The sequence below is a fragment of the Lathyrus oleraceus genome, chromosome 5 (assembly GCF_024323335.1).
Source record: "Lathyrus oleraceus cultivar Zhongwan6 chromosome 5, CAAS_Psat_ZW6_1.0, whole genome shotgun sequence".
Lineage (NCBI taxonomy): Eukaryota > Viridiplantae > Streptophyta > Magnoliopsida > Fabales > Fabaceae > Lathyrus > Lathyrus oleraceus.
In genome coordinates, this window is record NC_066583.1 from 100,748,285 (window position 1) to 100,770,757 (window position 22,473).

General features: G+C 33.5%; 1 protein-coding gene across 1 annotated transcript; it reads right to left on the minus strand.

The window, feature by feature from the left end:
• Nucleotides 1–15,481: 15,481 nt before the first annotated feature.
• On the minus strand, nucleotides 15,482–16,620 carry LOC127084418 (probable transcription factor At5g61620). The gene is made up of 3 exons (XM_051024862.1): nucleotides 16,198–16,620; nucleotides 15,919–16,121; nucleotides 15,482–15,782 (listed from the first exon to the last, which is right to left on the minus strand). Exons 1-3 carry the CDS (start codon nucleotides 16,373–16,375, stop codon nucleotides 15,591–15,593), a joined length of 573 nt encoding a protein of 190 aa, XP_050880819.1. The 5' UTR covers nucleotides 16,376–16,620; the 3' UTR covers nucleotides 15,482–15,590.
• Between the last annotated feature and the right edge of the window lie 5,853 nt (nucleotides 16,621–22,473).

The following is a 22,473-nucleotide window of genomic DNA, read 5'->3' on the forward strand; positions in this document are numbered from 1 at the left end:
AAGGGAATTTATGCATCGTATGGAAAACATACAATATGAGTTCACATAACTAAATGAATCTTTGTTCGGGAATGCACAACAAAGTATCTTTACTTGGTTGATCTTATGTCTAAGTCTGTCGACATGGGTCATAGATCTCTGCTTCCTCGGAGAATTTCTAATTGGTCGATCTGAATCCACGAACTATGGACATGGGTCACGATTGTACGCACAACAAGCATTGTGTCCCCGACCAATCTGAATCCATGCATTTTGGTCACGGGTAATGGACTTTCACATAGCATGAAATACTTCTCCTCGGCCGATATAAATCCTTGGAATATGGACACGGGTCATGGTATCCACCAAATAATCATTTTCTTTCCCTGTTACTACTCTATATGAGTCCCGAACTTGGGATACACACGAATAGAGGTTATACCCAAATACACAATTAGTTCATCAATCTCCATGTCACTATGTCACCACCATCATGGGATTATACACAATTTCCATGTGATTAAATCACAATCACAATATTTTAATGTGTTTCTATACAAGCTAGTTGAATTGCAACGATGATATCGCTCTTCATCCATACCTTCTGCATTCTCGTAGATAAGACGATTCATCTCTAGCGACTACTCGCTTACGGATGCACATCGAGGCACCTCTTACATTCGAGTATCACAAACTAAATTATTTACCATAACCTAAGTTATCTTTATAATCCCATTCACCTAGTTATAACTCTAGGTTACTCTTATTTATCATCATGTAACTTGATTTATTCATTATTCATACAATAAATACACATCATAATATTATACATGAATCACACATAATAGATCATCACCAATAGTACTTCCGGAACAAAGGTTCCTTATTAAATAGGACTTTCGAACCAAAGGTTCATCACCAAATAGGACTTTCGGAGCAAAGTTTCCTCACCAAATAGGACTTTTTCGGAACAAAGGTTCCTCACCAAATTTTCAACCAATATTTGGAACATAAGTTACATGATAGTATAACATCATCATTCAAGTAATAATTGGCATTCATATATAGTTTCATCATAAATTCTTTGATTAGCTTGCTAACCAAGCATTAGGATAAGCTTTTGCATAACCTGGCTCAGCCAAAGCTAACCACTTACGTGCCACATTGCAAGAGCACGTCCGATCATCCTATGGTGGGGTTAACTGGACCCAACAAGAATTAAAGTGTATTAAGAACATCTAACTCCACTATGTTATAGCTCTTTGTGTTAGCTTTCCAACGCATCCGAGATTATGTTAAACGAAACTACAATTCATGTTTTATGGTGGAAATAGGGAAACAACGTATATCCAACACTCCAAGTGAGGCGAGGCAAAAAGCTCAAAGTCGAATATTTTCTCTTCCTTGCTTAATGAGCTCAATGAATTTCCAAAGCGAGTTCTCACCTAGCGAGATTCAACCGAGATCCAAGCCAGGCCAAGCAGAATGTCAAATTCCTTTAAAAAAAACAGTTGTTTCGCTTAACAATGACAGAGCGGGCTCCAAGTGAGTCCTCGCTCAGCAAAACGTTCCCCCGCTTGCGACCATGATAGAAAACAATTTTCTGGATAACATGAGTGTTGACTTAGCGAACATCTTCCTTTCTTAGCGAAGACTTCACAACATAGTCGGTATAGAAAAAATTATTTATGAATATATGTAAATATCTGCGAATATCTTAAAACTCATAGATTACCCGTTTATCAGATACTCATTTAACAACATGACACTCTTTCAATCATACTTCTTCTACCATATACTATTTCTTTAAAAATTTCAAGTTCCTTAACTATTAAAATATTAATACTTATTTTAATATATTATTCATTATTTAATTTCTTTTTCGTATATAATTAATTATAAATAATTTATATATATTAATTATGTTTCTTAATTCATAAAATGAAATCACAAACTTCTTATAATTTAGGATGAAGTTACTATTTTTAAAGATTAAATGTACACATTTTTATAAAATTTGTTCAATTAAATTTATAAAGAGTTACCTTATAATACTTTTTAGTCCATCCGTATTATATAAAGTTGTCTCTTTGAAAAGAAAAAAATAAATAAATTATTTATTCTTTTAAAATAATAATATAATATTTATTATTTTCTCTGTATCATTTTTAAAAAAAAACTTATCAAAAGGTATTGATTAAATGATAAGATTAATGTTATTTAATATAATACTTTTATTAATTAAAATTAACGGAATAATTAAGTAAAGTGAATAATAATAAATATTTTTTAACATCATTATTTGGGCCGAATTTCAAAACATAATTTTTTAGTTATGTGTTGTTGTTTTTCTAATACTCATCTTTAAAAAAAATTTGCTTTCTGTGATGTATTGTGTACATTTCAAAATTTGCAGTTTAGTCGAGATATCTACCTTTAATGTTGGTTGAGGTGGTCGGGTAGGAGTCTGGGCAGAACACATAGGTCGGTCCCTAATAGATGTCGGATGACCGAGTTAATAGCCCACCCTAACGGTTAAAAGGAAGACTAAGGGTCGCATGCAGAATATAAAATTGATGTTTGAACTGTTACAACTCATGATTAGTAGTCATTAGTGAGACGGCGAACGTTACCTTGAACATTCAAGCATGGGAAACATAGGGGCAAATCATTATGACTAATTATGGAAGGAGTTAATGGATTGAAGGGAGGATTATATAAGAGGTTCCAAAGATAATATTATAGAGAGGAGAACTTAGATACAGAGAAGAACCTGTAATACCACAAAAATGATGGTCATTCCTTTCTTCTAAAAGAACATCCCAAACCACCTGATTCCCACTGCGTTTGTGGTCTCACCTAACTCGTCTCGGGGAGATTATTCAAAAATGTTTATCAAGAACATTTAGTATCCACCGTGATGCCTGATAAAACTTTCTCGGACCATACAACCATATCTAGACTATAATCTTTGCAAAAACTCATTTCCTCCATAGTCGCACATTACCTTTGATCGGACATTATTCCACTAGTATTTCAGAATTGGCTATGTATTTTATGTGTATATAAAATATGCACTCACTTTTATGCTTAATTGTGATAAAGAGGTCAGAAAATGTTACTCTTAGGTTGTTTGTTACTATTACACCTGATGAGTTGATATTCGGAGTATGAATTGAAATCATTATAAATCCTGATCCTCACCAAATTCGTTCAACTTGACGATTCAGATCCAAGAGCTTCCGAAAAAAATGATAATATTCGTACTTTCTGAATGGAGATGTTCGTCATGTTCAACTCGAAGTCTTTCTTTTTGGTCAGTTCGTAGGCGAGCTCATATTCAAACTGCATAAAAATTGAAGGTCGCCATGGTGATGTTTATGCAATAGAAGTTGTAACCGAGTTGGTCCATCACGCCCAACAAAAGAGAAGCTCACACTAGATCCTAGTCAGGTCTCGAATCGGGTGGCGGCGACACTGGTTCGAGGGAGAAAGATGTCGTCTTTACTGAAATTCAAAGCAAAGACATAATTATAGTGTTGTACCAAGATTGAAAGTCGTCTCCGCCATCTCGACGAACCTCCCCATCCTATGCATAATCGAGCATGAGAAATAAGAGGATTGCATCGTCGCCATCAACATCAAAAGAGACTCATGAAGTCTTGGCAAACACAAAGTTATGAAAAAACATTTCTCTTCTCGTCTCCCCAATCTTTTGCAAACAACACCATTTTAAAGTCAAAATGCACAGATTTTGAAAGAGGTTCCTATAGAGTAATATAGATGTTTAGAGTGCTAGTACATTCCTTTTGCATAACCAACTCCTAGACTCTTATCTATGTTTTTATTAGTTTTATTTTAAAACTTTTTTGAATTTTGTTCGTTCTTTTTTCCCTTTCCTTTGGAAATGATAAAAGCACGGTGACGACTCTTGCTTTGTGAGTTAAATTAATCAATAGCTTAATCTCAAAAAATTTACCGCTACAACTGTAATTCTCTTTGAATTACACAACTCGGAATAATAATGAAATCTCAATAATTATATTAAAAATAACTGAGTAAAATTATATCATTATCAGCAACTCAAAATACACGTCAACTCAATTTCCTCATCGAGTCATAAAATTACTCAAAATATATCGACGAAGTAGTTGTTATTATTTTATACTCGCAACTCATCAAAAGTTTAACAGTTCTTATATTTACTCAACAGAGTTCTCAAAGGAACTTTAAACAACTCTACAACAATCTTTGCAATTCCAAAATAACTCTAAAGTGCTCAAATGACGACTCTTTCATATAAACATAACTCTAATGAACTCTATTGGTTAGTGGTCTGACTCAAGTAATAATAAAACAATCCCACATTAACAATTTGACTCTCAAACTATCAAAAGGGGTATCAAAAGGTCACCGAACTCAAAATTACTCGAAAACTCACTGACTGGACAACGAACCCAAATGCCAACTCTAATTTCCGACTTTTTCAACTTTTTCGGCTAAAGAAATGATTTTTCAATAAAAAAGTGATTTTTAGGATTTTTCATGAAAAATAGGCCATTTGGGATTCAGTTATCGATCATTCAGAAAAAATGTTACATAGCACAGACAGATCATAATCAGATTATCAACAAAAAAATCCTAAAGGGGCACATCCACATATCGATAACAACAATATCAACAATATGTATCATGTATTCAAACAATTCAATTCAGTGTAATATAATTAAATTGTTAATTAAAAAGGGTTTAGGACAAACCTTTTTGGCCACAAACATACGATCACACAAAACACAGAATGAAATGGGGAAGAAGAAGACATGAGGGTTATGACCCCTCACCATCTAACTGCCTAAACACCCAACATGTAAATAATTTTCCCTACCCTACCTCAAAAGTGATGATCGTTGAGTTTTTTTGTCGTTGGGATTCTACCTCACTCTACTTCCTACGATCGCTCTCCTTAGGTTTTTCTGCCGCTTTCCTCTTTTCCACAATTTCACGTTCTCATAAAAGTCACATCTAACTTATCTATTTATATTACCCTAATTTACTTATTTTATTAAAAAATCTAATATTTTATTATTTTAATCAAATAATAATTTTATCACTAATAATAACGCTTATTTTATTACAATTCCATATTTCTCTAATTTTAAATATAAATATCACTAAAATTTAATTATTCTAATAAACTTAATTATTTACCTCAACTCTAATATTCATATAAATTATATCATTAATTAAATTACCAAAATACCCTTAATTTCCACAAAACACGTGAATCACACAATAAAATAGAATAAATTAAATGATTTAAATAAAAATAATAATTAACTAAAGTCGAGGTGTTATACCATGCACATAATCCACAACAGAAGATCACAATTACAAAATTCTTTGAAACATCATCAGACAAACGTATCATTGCCTTTAACCTACAAATAACCACCTGAAAAACAACAATAAACAATGGGCTGAGATAATAATCTCAGTGAGTTCCCATATCTTATGGTTTCACTCGATTCTAAAGGGATCTCTTATCGATTATTAGTTTGAGACATTCAACTTCATGCTACTTGTGTGCATTCACACAATAGAACAAGGACTTAAGAATCTAAAGGAATTTAAGCTTCGTATGGAAAACACACAACACAAGTTCACATAACTAAATGAATCGATATTCAGGAATGAAAAACAAAGTATCTTTCTCCGACCGATCCTACACCTAGGAATATGGACACGGTTCATGGATCTCTACTTCCTCGGAGAATTTCTCCCCGGGTGATCCGAATTCACAGACTATGGACATGAGTCACGATTGTCCGCACAACAAGGATTGTCTCCCCAGCTAATCTAAATCCATGCATTTTGGTCACGGACCACGAACTTTCCCAAAGAATGTAATACTTATCCCTGGACGATATGAATTCATTCGCCAAATGTTACTAAAATCTCCTTTCTTTTACCGATTAGCAACGATCAATCAAATTGAGTAAGAATTAATCTCTTATGAATTCACTAATTACTTTATTTGTCTCAACTGATAAAGAATATAGCATTTAGGAACTCAATATATCCCAACTGACAAGGAACATAACACTTACGAGGATATGGGATATTACACTCTTATCATGTAATTGAAAATTTATTTTATTTATCTAAGCCTTTTTTAATTTATATCAAAAACAAATGCATGAAATATCTAATATTTGATCTTCTCCAAGATGTTGTTGCATGTCCTTAATACATTCAAGGAAGCACCCCAATACGATTATTTTGTTGCTTGTCTTATCACTTTCAATTTGATTTACTTTAAGTTATTAAGTCTCTTTCATGATTACACCTCTCTGGATCAAGTTTTGAAATGATTCATTTTTAGCATGCATAAACCATTGTTTAGGTTTGAACGGGATCATGATGTTTTTAATCAATTGCATGAGTCAGGAGAATAAGATCCATATATGTTATTGATTTGAGTTAGGTGGAAAGAAAAATCTCAAAGTCTTTTGAATATTATGAAAAATTGAGATCTTGTGTGTTTGATTTGAATCAAGCATATATCCTGATTCGAATCACTTTGGACAAAGGCAAACTAGAATTTTTCAAACAACTTGATTCGAATCAAAATTTATACATGATTTGAATCATAAAATTATGGGTCACCTCTACTTGATTTGATTCGAATCAAACTTTGTTCTTGATTTGAATCAATTGAAAAATGGGTAAAAACTCTACTTTTCTTTTATTCCACTTCACTTGTTCAGTTGATTCAAATCATGAAATGCTCTTGATTCAAATCTAACTAACTTTTTCAACCATATTTTATGTTTAATCTCAAGCATATATAAAACCTTTTTTTCATGTGACAAATCAACAAATTGGTAATCATTTTTGTGTGATTCTACGAAAAATCAAAACCCTTTATTTTTTGAAAGTTCAAAGTTCTTGCAACGAAACTCTTACATCTTCAACTTCAGTTTGATTCCAAATCTTGATAACGAGAGATTTGTAATTGATTGAAGGAGACACGCTCTTGAAACCAATCGCTCTTGAATATTTGGTTAAACTTTTCAGGTAGCTTGCAAGATTGAGGTTGTTGTCATTGGTGCTGACAAATTCCATGGAAAATAAGGAGGTTCTTCTCTCCATATTGCACTGGTAGTGACTGTGTGGAAGAATATGGATAAGGTGGAGTTCTTCCCAAATCTTCAGACAATTCATCGTTTAAGGAATCGGTAGGATCAAGGGGTTGATTGCTACACACAGAGGCTTGGATAAGATTGGATATAATTGAAGATTCAAGAAGTGTTAACCGACTAAAGATTATGCAAAAAAACCTACAAGGGGATGACTATATCCTCACAAAAAGTTTCCTTCCTCTCTAGAATACTGGTCTTACCCACAATAGTGTGAGTATTAATGGATTATTTCCTCTATAGATAAGACTTTACCTCAGTAGGACCAAATCATTCCTCCTAACCAAGATTCTCATAAAAAAGTGTTAATATATTTCTTCATCTTAGCCTCACCAGGATTGAGGGAGTCCAGATGATCAACATATTCATGGGGCTCATGTTTGAAATGAACCTAAGTCAAAAAAAATTGGAACCTGTCTGTGAATGAGTGAGGGGGGGAGTCTTGGCAGTCAGAATGACGAGGAAGCATGGAAGAAACAGAATAGAATATGGAGTATCTAGAGTCCAGGGCTTTACCAACACAAAGTGATTTCAAAAATCATCCCAGTTCTAAAAAAATAGCTAAATCGAGGAACTTCTTGATGAAACACAATGTTCTCTTGATCCTATACATTATTTTGAGAGGTATGTATGAAAATAAAAAGATGAAAGAGCATCCTTCTTGAGGGCTTCCAAGACTGATACTTTACCCAAAATTAGAACACCTTTAAGCCCAGGTGTCAAGATGAAGTTGCAAGGGGGCAACCTTCAAAAACCACATCACTTCCACTTCAAACTCAGAAAAAGGAAATCATAGATTTATTCGAGTGAACATGCATTCATAAAAAGGAACATAACACTCCTTAAAGCTACTATATATCTTGTTTCCTATTTCCCAAGGAGAACCTGCCAATCAAAGGGAGCGCCTACCTTAATATTAGCCTTCCCCATAGACGTTATATTTTTTAAAGCAGAAGGAATACCTAATATTCTAGATTGCACCCAACTATACTTACTTGCATAAACCGGTTTCACTAGTTCAATATTATTCAAGGCTATCTCATCAACATTAAAGTTACTGAAAAATTTGAGCCAATCGACACCCTCGGGCTCGGTCCCACGCGCCAAATGATATTTTATCTCGACATCACTTTAATCCCAACCACAAATAGTGTGGTAAGTCTTGATAAAATTTATACTCTTACCCTGTTCAAGGCGGAGACTTCCATATATGGGGTGGTCAAAGTAGGGAAAGTTAAATATCCTACAATTGTGGATGGAGTAGGCGTGAAACTGACTGCGCAATCACCCCTAACATTATCATCTAATAGATAAGTGTTAAAGGAAGACTTGTTAAGGGAAATTTCTCTATCCACAGAACCAAAAAAAACCTCTTCAACTCAAAATTATCAGACACGGTTATAATGAATGGAGCTTAACGACGATTAACGGTACTTAGAATTATCGGCAAAATATTTCAATTATGGGAAATGCATTTGATGCGCCTATTCCTCATTTGTTTTGTAACTGCTCAATTGCCTTCTAACTTCTCCTTATGGTCGGGCAGGATGACAAGATGTTGGTCATGACTTTAAAAGACTTCCTAACTAGTAAACACTTGGAAAACCTTAGGGGAAATTGTTATGGACTGGCCAAAGGCCCAACGCATAACCTAAATGAAATTATCCGACGTATATAGTCAGCACACAAGATATTCAAGGTACAATATTCTAATATCCACTTTCACTATACTCATCTTGAATTTTGTAACTAAATTGGGTGTTGGTGTGCTAACCTTACAGGTCCATCCTGTGCCATTTAAAAATAAAGATAAAAGCGTAATCAAAAAAACCAAATGGGCCACCTCAAAGTTATGACATCTTTCTTTTCAATTAGGAAACCTCATTTAGTATATAAATATTAGTAGGATAGATAAATAAAGATGGGATTTGCTAAAGGCACCCTATGGTTTGTTACCACACCCTTGTGAAAAATAAAAAAATATCCTCAAACTTTAGAAATGCATCTCCATACGCACCCAAAATTACACCAACAAAGGCATTGCAAGTGAGACACCTCTGTTTTGACTAAAATAATTCTTGGAGGTGCATCTCTGGATTAGAGAGATGTATCTCTATAAAGTGTGTTTCACTTCCCAATACATACTTTGAGTTTCTCTAAATAAAATGTGACTCACTGCTACATATTTTTTTTATGCTTGTATAGTAAAGTTCCAATTTTAATGGTTGGTTCATGTTTGATGCACTACCTCGAACAACTTGTATTCATCTTCTTCAAATCCCACTCATTTAAATGAGTGAGGATTCAAAATCAATTGTTAGTCAGTTTTTATTTCTCTGTTAGCTTTGTTTAGTTGCCAACATCATTATCTTTTTCATGCTCCAAACTGATTTGCAAGAGAACCAACATTATTTTAATTATTCTTTTCTCTGTTGAGTTCGCTTTGTTAGTTGTATGTATTTAGCTTGGTTTTATACTTAAATCAAACATTTCTTTGAAGTTTGAACCATTAACCATGTCGTCAACAACGTCTCTCATTCTCTTACGTAAGCCACTTCAATTTTTAGTTATCGTTTCCTCTTCAAACCCTTATTATTTTCCCAATTTAAACATTCTTTAAAAGAATCCATAAAATTCAACAAACTAAGAATCCTAATTGTTGCCAAATCCTTTGATATTAATTTCCGGAAATTCATTTCCGGAGACACTCCAGAAATACATTTCTAAAATAAAATTAGACATAGAATTGGGCCGTAACTCAAAAATGAATGAATCATGTATGCTTGGATGCGCCAGGAGATGCATTTCCGAAATTTGAGGTGCATTTTTGGATTTTCATAGGATGTTTTTCCACCTCATAGGGTGAAATTAAAAATTCCCATAAAGATTGAGACATGTTCCATTATGTATTGTTTAATATAACAACATATAGATGTATTTCCTAGACACCGGATAAAGAACATGTAAACACACAAAACATTGTTGAACCAATACAATAAAAATGTGTTGTGCTATGCACTTTTGACCTTACTATTTTTTTTGGCACGAAGGCCTAAAAATTGAGTTGTTAGATGTACCTTTTGAAAAATAAATCCCAAATTTAGGATAGGTACATCTTAGTGTTGGGGTTGGTTGAAAATATACATATTGAAGAAGTCTCACATTGCTTAGTTTTGTGAAGGAAAAGAGAATCTAAGGCTATATATAGGATTCAAGCTCTTCGAAGTTCCACATCACTTAGTTTTGTGAAGGAAGAGGGAGTCAAAGGCTATGTATAAGATTTAGATTCTTCGTTACAAGTTGCACCAGTCAAAAGCACTTTAAACTTGTATTTACCTTTTTTTATTCTCTTATACTCGTGTTAGAGTGTTGTAAAATATAGTTAAATATTTGTTTGGAGGGTGTGGGTGTACTAGGGGTCTGAGGTGGTTAAGGGTAAATTATGTGTTGTACAAATTTTCACATAATGTTTTTCTCTGGTTGTCATTTGACAACGACCATGGTATTTTCTCAAGTTTTCGAGTTTCCACGTTAATCTCTTGTGTTGTTATTGTGTTCCTATTTTTTCTCTAGGATTTATTTTTTCCCAACAACTAGAATCAAAGTTTTTGATTCGATCCAAGGATAGGAGTTCTTAGTATGCTTTGTGTTTTCAACTTTGTCTGATCTTCCACATTAGGAAAGAAATATGGTGTTATGAAAGAGTTACTAAGTTGTAGTCACAAGTTCCACTATGTAGTTTGAGCTAGTGAACTTTGATGAAAAAATTGTTTTTTGACTTGTGAAAAGTTCAAGTCAAAGATGTGTTGATACAATTAGGATTACACAAGGTGTGAGATTATGTATGTGGTTGAAGAGCTTCCTGCCAACATGTTTCAAACTGGTTTTTGACATGTGAAATTCTTGTAATGTTTTAGTTTCAAGTGAAACATATTCTTCATGATAAAGTATATGATTGTTTGTGATGACAATATGAATATTATTGGAGTGTTGTAGCTTTAAGAGACTAGACTCTTTATGGTGGAGTATGATAGTTATTTTGAACTATGATTGTCAGTGAAGGCAATGTGAAAATTCTTGAAATTGTGCAGCTTCAAGTGACTATACTCTTTATGGTGGAGTATGATTGTCGGTGAAGACAATGAAAGTTGATGTATTATTTTCAATCAAGATGGAAATTGCAGGGATTAGTTGAAATATACATGTTGACACTCTTTAAGGTTGAGTATGATTATCTGTGAAGACAATGAAAGTTAACGTATTATTTTCAATCAAGGTGAAAACTATTGGGGATGGTTGAAAATATACATGTTGAAGAAGTCTCACATCGCTTAGTTTTGTGAAGGAAGAGGGAGTCCAAAGCTATATATAGGATTCAAGTTCTTTGAAGTCTCATATCACTTAACTTTGTGAAGGAAAAGGGAGGCAAAGACTCTCTCTCTCTCTCTCTCTCTCTATATATATATATATATATATATATATATATATATATATATATATATATATATATATATATATATATATATATTCAAATTCTTCGTTACAAGAAGCACCAGTCAAAAGCATTTTAGTTTGTATTTTACTTTTTTTGTTCTCTTAAACTATTGCATTAGAGTGTTGTGAGATGTAGTTAAATATATGTTTTGGAAGGTCTGGGTGTACGGGGGTGGTTGATGGTAAATTAAGTGTTGTAACAATTTTTACGTAGTGTTATTCTCTGGTTTTATTTGATAACGACCATGATTTTTCTCCTATTTTGGAGTTTTCACATTAATCTCTTGTATTGTTATTGTGTTCCTCTTTTTTCTTTATGCTTTATTTTTTCCTAACACGTAGTCTGTTAGAGTCTCAGGTGCATTGATGGACAATTCAAGAATGACTACTACATCAAGAAGGATGAGGTCATCATTCCCCAAGAAAATATAGAAGAAAATTTTATTTATGGCCTCATCCTTATTGATGTGACCGTCATTCTTGGATTGCCCATCAATAGACATGAGACTTTGGTAGCCTAAGATATCCCTAACCTAAATTTTTAGAATTTATTTTTTAAAAGGTACATGTAACTTCTTGATGTGGCTGTCATTTTTGGATCCATAAATGGACTTGAGTTTAAGAAATAGTTCACATTAAAATTCATTTATGCTCTTGAGAGAATGATCATGTCAAACATGTCTCATTTATTCTATTTAAAGCATTAAAAATCTCCATCTGAATCAACCACCTTAAATATTTGGGTGTTGGGTGAGAAAAATCCTTGAAATTCTTTTGTCCTTTTAGTTGGAAATTCATCTTCGACAATAGAACATTGATAATATGATACAAGCAATACTACAAAATATTAGTGCATTGCCTATAATATAAGTTGAAGGGAAGAGAGAAATATGGTATTGAATTGGAAAAATAAGACCAAAATAGTTAGATACATGTAGGGGTGTTCAAAACCAAAACAACCCAATAGAAAACCGCAAACCAAACCAAACCGAAACCGCAAAAAACCACATTTGGTTCGGATTCGTTTGGTTCATTTTTTAATAAAACCGCACGGTTTGGTTTGGTTTGCGGTTTGTATTTTGAAAACCGAACTAAGCCAAACCAAACCGCATTATGTTACAACCTAAACTTCACTTATCCCACATCCAACCCAAACCTCAAACATAGTATGCCTTAACCATACAATTACAAACGATTTTCTCTTAATCACACTTAGGGTTTCAATTTCAACCTTCTTAAATCTCTCATAATAGTATCACACATTCTTCTCATCTTCTTTTCCATGTAGGTCTCGCATATTCTACTCTAATAAGTCTTCTATTATGTTCTTTCTTTTTTATCTTTTATGTTACTATTTTCTCTTTCAATTACGTTTTTATTGCACTTTTCTTCTTAATCTCGCATCTCTTATGTTCTTTTTTTCATATTCTCTAATCTCTCATCTCATATGTTTTTTTTATGTTTTATTATAATGTCTTTGATATTATTTTATGCTACTATTTATATTTGTCTTTTATTCCACTTTTGTCTAATATGATTTTTTGTATATTGAATAAAACGTTTTTGTCTAAATGTGATGAATTTTGATGTTATTTAGTAATGTATGAATGACTAAACACAAAGTTATGTCGTTATTTATAGGAGTATATATGGTTCAATAAAAATATTATAAAAAACCGAATCAACCGAACCAACCCAAACCGCATTGATTTGGTTTGGTTTGGTTTGGTTTTATTTCTAAAAATCAACCGAACCAAACCGAACGGCATGCTTTTTTCTCTTGCGGTTTGGGTGATTTTTATCGGAAAAACCGCCCAAACCGTATCGCGAACACCCCTAGATACATGTAGCTCTATAAAAGTAAAAGAGAAAGAATTGAAAGAGATCCTCGGTTAAATTCCTCAACATCGCCATAGTTGTGAGAACGATTTCAATGGAAAAAATACATGGCGAATTTAGTGTTTTTAAAATAAAATAAATTAGAAGATTCAAGATAGTTCCCCTATTTAATACTCCCTCCGTTCCTTTTTAAGTGTCATTTTTTGACTTTTTACACTTACCAAGGAAGCTAATCATTATTGTTAATTTTCAAACAATAATTCTTCTTTTACCTATAATACCCTTAATTATTTATTACATTCACTTTACTTTTTCTCTCTCTGCAATCATTATCTAAGGGTAATTTTGACAAAATTGCAATTGATACTACCTTGAACTTTGCAAGTGACAATTAAAAAGAAACAAATTTTTTTGCAAGAAAGTGACACTTAAAAAGGAACGGAGGGAGTAGCAGCATAGAAAGTAAATATCAAAGTGAAGAGAAAAAATAGACTTAAGCTATCTATAGAAGGGATTATCTAGTGATTAGACTAATTGGGTGAAAAGGGCAAAATTAACATTGAGGTCATTGAATCAACAAAGTTTAACGAGTCTTGACCCATTCAAAAGTCAAGACATGATTCACATGGACTACTTTTATGTTTTACGACGTAATGATGATACTATGCATGCAATAGGTATCATTTATGTCATACCATCTCTTAGCCAACGCTAACATGATAGTGGAGCATTTGTTTACACCTAAATAATTAAGTTGTTAAACAAGAATAGAAGAAAAATAAACCTAATTTTGGATTAGTCGAATTTCCTTTAACAAAATATAGAATAGTCAAATATAAAACAACTGAATATGTGTTTACGAAATAATTGTTGGTCTCTAAATATATGGGTTACTTGCAAGATTAATCGATCAATCTTAGGACATAGTGCATAAAAACCTAATTATTATTGATTTCTTTATATCTTAAGGTTATTGATTTCGACTAGGTCGAAGGAAATGTGTGAAAATGATACTATAATGAGTATCTCAAAAGTATAAATAAAAAATATCAATACTGAAGATACTTGAATAAAGCTAAAGGTTGGAAAAAAGAGATCAAGATGAAGAAAATAATATAAATTGAATAATTTAAAAAACCATGCATTGAAGAATAGACATGGTGTTTCATTCGCGCTTACATTCTCTCAGTCATTCGCTTGTTTCTTTTAATGTTGATACTTTGAGTTTTCAGTGAGATTTCTATAATACAATGAACACCCGTTAATTTAATATAATGAACTATTATATATCCAAGTGTACAATAACTACCCATTAACGTTCTTTTCTCCCTGGTTCATCACGCGCTGTTTTGCATGTAATTTGCATTCCAACTTCCTTTGTGTCCTCTTGAGACAAGAACCTAAGCAGTTATTAAGATTTGAACGTGACATAATCGCACTCAAACAACCGTTTCTTCGACCAACCTTATTCGCGACACAATGTCAGCCTGGTCGCGGTTTCTTTCAACAAATAAGTTAAATGTGGGGCACCACATACATCTAGCAACGAGAGGAAATACACATAACTCGCGAAAATAGAAGAATGAGCCGGATTCCGTAGGGCATGATGTTTTGGCGAGTCATACTAGTTTTGTTTATAAATGTCATAAATTTATTCATTTATTTTTCTGTTTTATTGTTTTCTTATGTGTACGGAACACTCTTTCGAAAAGTTAAAAAAACACATATTTTAAGAATATACAATTTTATCTTCAATGTAATCGTTTAAAGCACAAACAGAGTCACATTTGATAGCATTTAGTTGATCTGTGAGTTAACTTCAAAGTTCGACAAGTAAACCTATCCTAAATCTTCACCCATCTTGTCTATTGTTTATTTTATGCTAACTCAAAATTTAATTCATCCTAAATATCTGCTTTTTTATTTTTAAATAAATTTAAAGTGAAACATTGTTAAAAATACAATACATATACTTCCATTCTCTGTCTTATTTCATGAAATCACTGCTACACAATTTGCTTGAATATGGTGAGTTACACGTAACACAAGCACGACTCCTCAAAGTAGTAGTCACATACACTATAATGGCATAGGAGTTGCAAGTTTGAGCTCTAAATCAGGTGCTTCTTTCTCATGACTACAATTCGTTGAGGTTGAAGTTGAAGAGTTAGGCCATTCTGAATATTGAGGATGAGAAATAAAGTTTCTTCTGCCAAAAGCTTCACTTGGTTCATAAAATGCTTCAAATCTTGTTTTACTTTCACATCCCACCTGCCAAAATTTGTTGCAGAATCAGATAGTAAAAACTAAGTAAGTTGAAAGCAATGTTTTTGCATGTAACTCTAACTCCAAGCACATATACGTAACTATTTTTAATATGGAGAGAGATTTTTTATAATTTACTTACACTAAGGAGGCTGAGATTGTGTTGTGTTCTATTCATGAAGCTATTCTGAGACAAACGGATAAAGTGTTTTTGTGCATGACTTGCCACTTGGGTTGGTGTTCTTGATGTCACAAAATCTCTAGATATACTTCTCCAGTTACCCTTTCCATGTTTCTCAAGCCCTCTAAGAAACGTATAGTGTTCATCCTCAGTCCACGACATACCTGATCATAAAAATTCAGATTGAAGTTAGTTCAATCCTACAAAACTGATTTATATGATAAAATATACAACTGTAACCTTTTTTACTGTATGGGATTGTGGATATGAGGCCAGTTCCGGAGTAATTGTTTGAACTTTCGTTCACACGAGGTGAAGAAGAAAAAAGATAAAGTTGTTTGTGACTGATACTGTTATTGCAAGTCCTTGAATTGTGGCCTAAAGTTCCACAATATGAGCATTTTCTAGCTACTCTCATTTCTTAACTTGACAAAGAATATCCCGAGGATATATGATCAATTATACAATGAACCTACCCACCAAACTAACACCACCATATATATATATACACACTATAGAACATAACATGCAATATTATATTTAGACTCACAAACAAAACAAAAGCAATTTTGTTATGCGGTCTTTGGTGGCACTATTGTAAAGTGGAAGTAAAAAGGTCCATTTGAGGAAAGTCTAGTAGAAATAGAGGACATGGTTTTTCATATTTTGGACCTTTCTCACCCAAGGTTTGGCAGTTGCAATGGAAAACAGAACTAAAGAAAGAAATTTAAGTCCTTTGTTTTGTTGTGAAAAAGTGTAATTTAAGTTGGCGTAATCGGTTACGGCCGGGATGTAATCCATTACCATTGCAGCCAAAGAATCAAATCAAATCAAATTGTAATCGATTACACATTTAATGTAATCGGTTACCACCCTTCAATTTTCGGTATTTTTTGAGACAATAGTTTTTTTGTAATTGATTACAGGTTTGGTGTAACCGTGTATATGGTTAAAAAAATTATTTATTTTTCTTTTAGGTGGTTAACTATGTATTTGTGCATTGTTGTATATATACTTTATATTGGGTTATTAATAAAATACAGTCATTTTTTACCATAATTCTCTCTAATTCTCTCACTCTTTATATTATTGTCTTGTTCATTATTTTATCTTGCGATTGGGGTTTTGACCCAACGTTTGGCATCAAAAGGCTGGTTATTTGATTAAACACTTTGAGTGCGAAAATCCTTTTCATTTTCAATAAACATATCTCTCCAAATCTACCAATTCTCGATGCGAAGAATTATGACAAGTGGTGCAAACAAATGAAGGTGTTGTTTGGTTATCAAGATATTTTTGAAATGATCAAGAATGGTGTTAATGCAATTGTAGAAGGTGTAACGACTGCACAAAGAACTGTGCACAAAGAAGAGAACACGATATTTTTTAAAAGATTTGTGTCTCATTCATTAATGTGTTTAATGCTGATAACTTTGAGAAGATTGATGATTGCACATCATCAAAGCAAGCTTGTGAAACCTTGAAGAAAAAATTATGCATGAGCTGATAAGGCAAAAGTGGTGAGCTTACAAACTCACAAGAGGTCGTTGGAATGATTCAGATGGAAGAGAAGGAAGCCATTAGTGAATTTACTACAAGAATCACAAGATTGGTGAATCAAGTGAAAGCTTGTAGAAAGATAATCACTAACCAGTATGTGTTTGGTAAAATCTTGAGATCGTTTATGTCAAGATTTGATAACGTAATGCTTGGTATTGAAGAGTTCAAGGATCTTTCAACCATGAGCAAAGAAGAGTTGCAAATTTCACTTGAGGTTCATGAGGAGGGAATGGAGGATAGTAATGTTGACAAAGCAAATGCTGAAATTGCTTTGCATGCCTGTTTCGTTGGAAACGACAAGAAGGTGAAGGGAAAATGATTCATTAATATAGGTAGAGGAAACTATCACAACAATGGTCAAAGGGACTCCCAAAAACATTTCAAAAGGGTGAAAGCAGCTTCAACAGAGGTGGTGGATCAAACAATTATAAGGTGGCTACAATAGAGGAATAAAAGGAAGAAGGAAAAATGATAAGAGCAATGTCCAAAGCTACAATTTCCAAAAGCTTGGACATTTTGCTCGTGAATGTGTTCCAACAAGAATGAACCACAAGAAGCTTAAGCAAAATTTACAAGTCAAGAAGATGATGAAAGCACACTGGAATCAAGTGCAATCTTTTAATCATTGGCCAATTAGTTGAAAGGAATTACAAGATTCACATGAAAAATAAAGTGGTGAAATTTGTGAATGCAAACGAGAGTTTGATCTTAAAGACTCCTACGACTCAAAACCAGTGTTTTAAAAATTGGGTTGGTCATCAAATTGGTGAGGGTACCGGGTCACTGGTTCATTGGTCGAAACATTGGGTCACTGGTCAAACTGCATGGCTAAACCAGATTAAATCAGATAACTCGGTTGAATAAATCAACCTCTATAACAAAGCTATATAGTTATTAAATCGGTCAAAACAGATGACTCAGTCTCTAAAAAAAGTCATAAAATTTTAAAACATCATAATTTTACAAGTTCAATGTTTAAATTCAAATTCTAAACATAGTCATCACACATAACAAAATACAAATTCAAATGAATTTTGAAGAAAGTCTAATTACAACATAAACTTAATAATAATATAATTGGAAATGTCTAATAAATTTAATTACAAGGAGGATACGTTAAGTTTTGAACAAAGTCTGCTTATATTTTAATTTATTTTCTTTAAGTATCAAAAAACAACATCGTTTTGTCTGAGAAAAAACAAGCATTTAAAACGCCGATTTTCCAAAATCGCTTGTTCGCCATTTTTTGCTTTGGACGGTTCTGGCCGATTCACACTGGTTCAATAGCTTATCTGATCCAAAAATCGTACTAGACCAGTGACCCCTTTGACTCCCGGTTTAACCGGCCGATTCGATCCAGTTTTTAAAATACTGCTCAAAATAGAACCTTCAAAGTTGGATTGAAAGTAATAGAGCATAGGTGTCTTGTAACGACTTATAGTAGAGAAAAATGGATATGGAACTACAAGCCTAGGCATTTTAATTTCAATGTTCTCAATGTTATGCATAAAAATAACATGGATACGAGGTTATCATTGATCAATATGTCACTTGAAGTATCTGAAGAGTGTGTACAGGCCAAGCAACATTGAGGCAACTTTAGCAAAAATGTCGGATGTAGAACCAAGTGTCATCTTGAGGTGGTGTATTTAGATGTTTGTGGACCGATGCAAGTTGACTAAATCAGAGGCAATAGGTACTTTGTCACTTTCATTGATGATTTTAGCATACAATTGTGGACTTACTTAATCAAAAGAAAATATGAGGTACTGGAAGTATTGAAGAAGTTCAAATCAATTGTGGAAAGACAAAGTGATTACAAAATCAAAACTCTAAAAATATATGGTGGAGGTGAATATGTCTCAAATGACTTTGGGAAACTTTGTGATCAAGAAGGCATTATACATGAGGTAGTGTCACCCTATACGCCTCAGCAAAATTGATTCGTTGAGAGGAAGAATCACACGATTATGAACACGGTGAGAAGCATGTTAAAAGGGAAGAACTTTCCAAAACAATTATGGGGAGAAGCGGTGTTCGCGACTGCGTATTTGTTGAACAAGTGTCCAACAAAGAAGCTGAAAAACATTACACCCGAGAATCATGGTTCGGATTCAAGCCAAATGATACATGTTGGGTATCACTCTACAGGTGGCTACAAACTCTACAACATAGCTAACAAGAGAATTGTAACCAGTAGGAACATGATTTTTAATGAATTAAGTGACTAGCAACATGTTGTAACCGGTGAATCTAAGGGTTACAAAAGTGTTGGAATTATTCCTGTAGTGTTTGAAAAGGCATAAACTGCAGTTTGTGAAGTTCAAGTTGAAGAAAATATGAGAAGGTCAACAAGACAAGAAGGCATGCCTGCGAGATTTCAAGATTGTGAGTTGTTCCTGGATAATGAAGTGAACGATAATGGTGATCTTGCATTTTGCACTGATGGCTGAATTCAAACCCGTGAAAACGGAGGAGGCCTTTAGTGATTCAAAGTGGATATGTGTAATGAAGGAGGAGCTGGAATCGATTGAAAAATAAGACATGACAACTAGTTGATCTACCTCAAGGAAAGAAGTCAATTGGTGTAATATCAGTGTACAAAATGAAGTCAAATCAGCATAAGGCTCGATTAGTTGCAAATGAATTTTTGCAAAGATAAGGCATAGACTTTGAAGAAGTATTTGCACCAGTGGCTAGGATTGAAATCACTAGGCTAGTTTTTGATATTGCAAATAACAACAATTGGTCCATCTATCAAATGGATGACAAATTTTGTATTTTTGAATGATCCTTTAGAATAGGAAGTGTATGTGGCACAACAACCTAGTTTTATTGTGAAAAATCAAGAATTCAAGTTTTATAGATTGATGAGGGCGTTGTATGGGTTAAAGCAAGAACCAAAGGGATTGGAACAAAAGAATTGATGGATTTTTAAAGGAGATAGGATTTGATAAATGTTTATATGAACATGGTGTATATGTCAAGAAGGATACAAAAAAATGAGTTATCATCCTATGTCTTTATGATGATGATTTACTGGTTGTGGGCAGCAATGAAGGTTACATTATCGAGTTCAAGAGTGATTTAGTGAACGAGTTTGAATTTAATGACCTTGGTCTCACGACATATTTCCTTGGCATTGAGTTTTGTGGTATTTGGATCGAACCCTAGCCTTAACAAGGTTAGCTTCATGGTTCGACAATAGTCGAAGATGTGCATGTCGTAGTCGAAGTTTGTTCTTGAAAGTAGAAATATGTTAGCTTGTTGTTTAAGTTAGCATGTTGAATTAGGCTAGTTTCTCGGGGAAATTGTTTAGTATGTTAGTTGAAATATACAATATATTTTTGTTATAAATAACATACTAGTTCTCACTTCTCCCTCAATCCTTAATAATCTTAATCAGAGGGAGAAAGTTGTGTGGTTGAGATTCAATTATAAACATTGTTCCTAATGTGTAATTGAATCAAGAATCCAGTTTTTAACCATTTTGAATTATTTTTCTCTTCTTTTCTCTCTTTTCTCTTCCTTTGTGGTTTTATTGAAAATCAAGAAACTGGTCATACTATGCTTTCTTGGACATCGTTTCACAACAATTGGTGTGATGAGCATGGAGGAGAAGATGTTGTCAACAAATTATGAAATTGAGAAATTCACTTGTATGAATGGTTTTGGTTTATGGCGCTTGAAGATGGAAGCCCTAGTAGTTTAATAAGGTTTGTTAGCATTGCTGAAAGGATCAGAGAAGATGGATAATGCCCTAACGGAGAAGGAAAAGACGATGATGATCGAGAAAGCCCATAGTGTCATCATATTGATCCTTGGTGATAAGGTTCTTCGGAAGGTCTCGAAGGAGAAGATGAGAGCGGGTGTATGGAGAAAACTCGAGGATTTGTATATGACCAAATCCTTAGTCAACACTCTCAACCTGAAGCAAGCTTTGTATTCATTAAAGATTGATGATGAAGATCAAGCATTGTTGTTGTGTGTTTTACTAAGATCTCATGCTCATTTCAAGGAAACTTTCTTGTGTGGAAGAGATTCATTGACCTTTGAAGAAGTTCAATCAGCCTTGTACTCTAAGGATTTGAACGAACGAAAGGAGCACAAGCCATCTTCTATTGGTGAAGGTTTGTACGTTAAAGGGAAATTCTTGAATAAATATGGTAAGTTTGAGAAGAAGAAGACTAAAGTCCTATATAATTATTATGGTGGTAATGCTTCTGCAACTAGGTGTTATCATTGTAAGAAGGAGGGTCACACAAGAAAGGTGTGCCATGTTTGACTGAATAGTCATGGTAGAAAGAATAATGGTAATGCAGCCATTGTGCAAGATAATTATGAATCATCTGATGTCCTCGTAGTTCCAAGCAGCGACTCTAGCAAGGAGTGGATTATGGATTCAGGTTGTATTTGACACATGACTCCAAACAAAGACGTATTTGAGGAATTACGTGATCAAAATGGGGGATCAGTGTTGTTGGGAAACAATAAAAAAACCTGCAAGATTGCAGGAATTGGATATGTCAAATTCAAACTCAATGATGAGTCAATAAGGATATTTATTGATGTTAGGTATGTACCTGATCTTAAGAGGAATTTGATTTCTCTTGGTGAATTCGACAAAAAAGGATATATTTTCAAATGAGAGCAAAGAATCCTAAGGGTAATGAAGGGGCTGAAGGAAGTCTTGAGAGGCATCAAAAGGTAAGGTCTATATACCCTTGATGCTGAGGTTGTAAATGGTTCAGTAGATATGACATCCAAAAAACATGTGTCGAAGACTGAGCTATGGCACAAGAGACATGGCCATGTCAGTGAAAGAGGTCTGGTCAAATTGTCGAAAAAAATATGCTATGTGGTGACAAGGTCAAAAAACTGGAGTTTTGTGAACCTTGTATATTTGGTAAATTCTACCGAGTGAAGTTTAACAAAGGTAAAAAAAAGAACACATGG

Coding starts and splice junctions, on each gene's coding strand:
- LOC127084418 (XM_051024862.1), bottom strand. CDS start 16,375: ATGAGAGTAGCTAGAAAATGCTCATATTGTGGAACTTTAGGCCACAAT. Junction 16,122..16,197: donor AATCCCATACAGTAAAAAAG/GTTACAGTTGTA, acceptor TTTTATGATCAG/GTATGTCGTGGACTGAGGAT. Junction 15,783..15,918: donor ACAATCTCAGCCTCCTTAGT/GTAAGTAAATTA, acceptor AAATTTTGGCAG/GTGGGATGTGAAAGTAAAAC.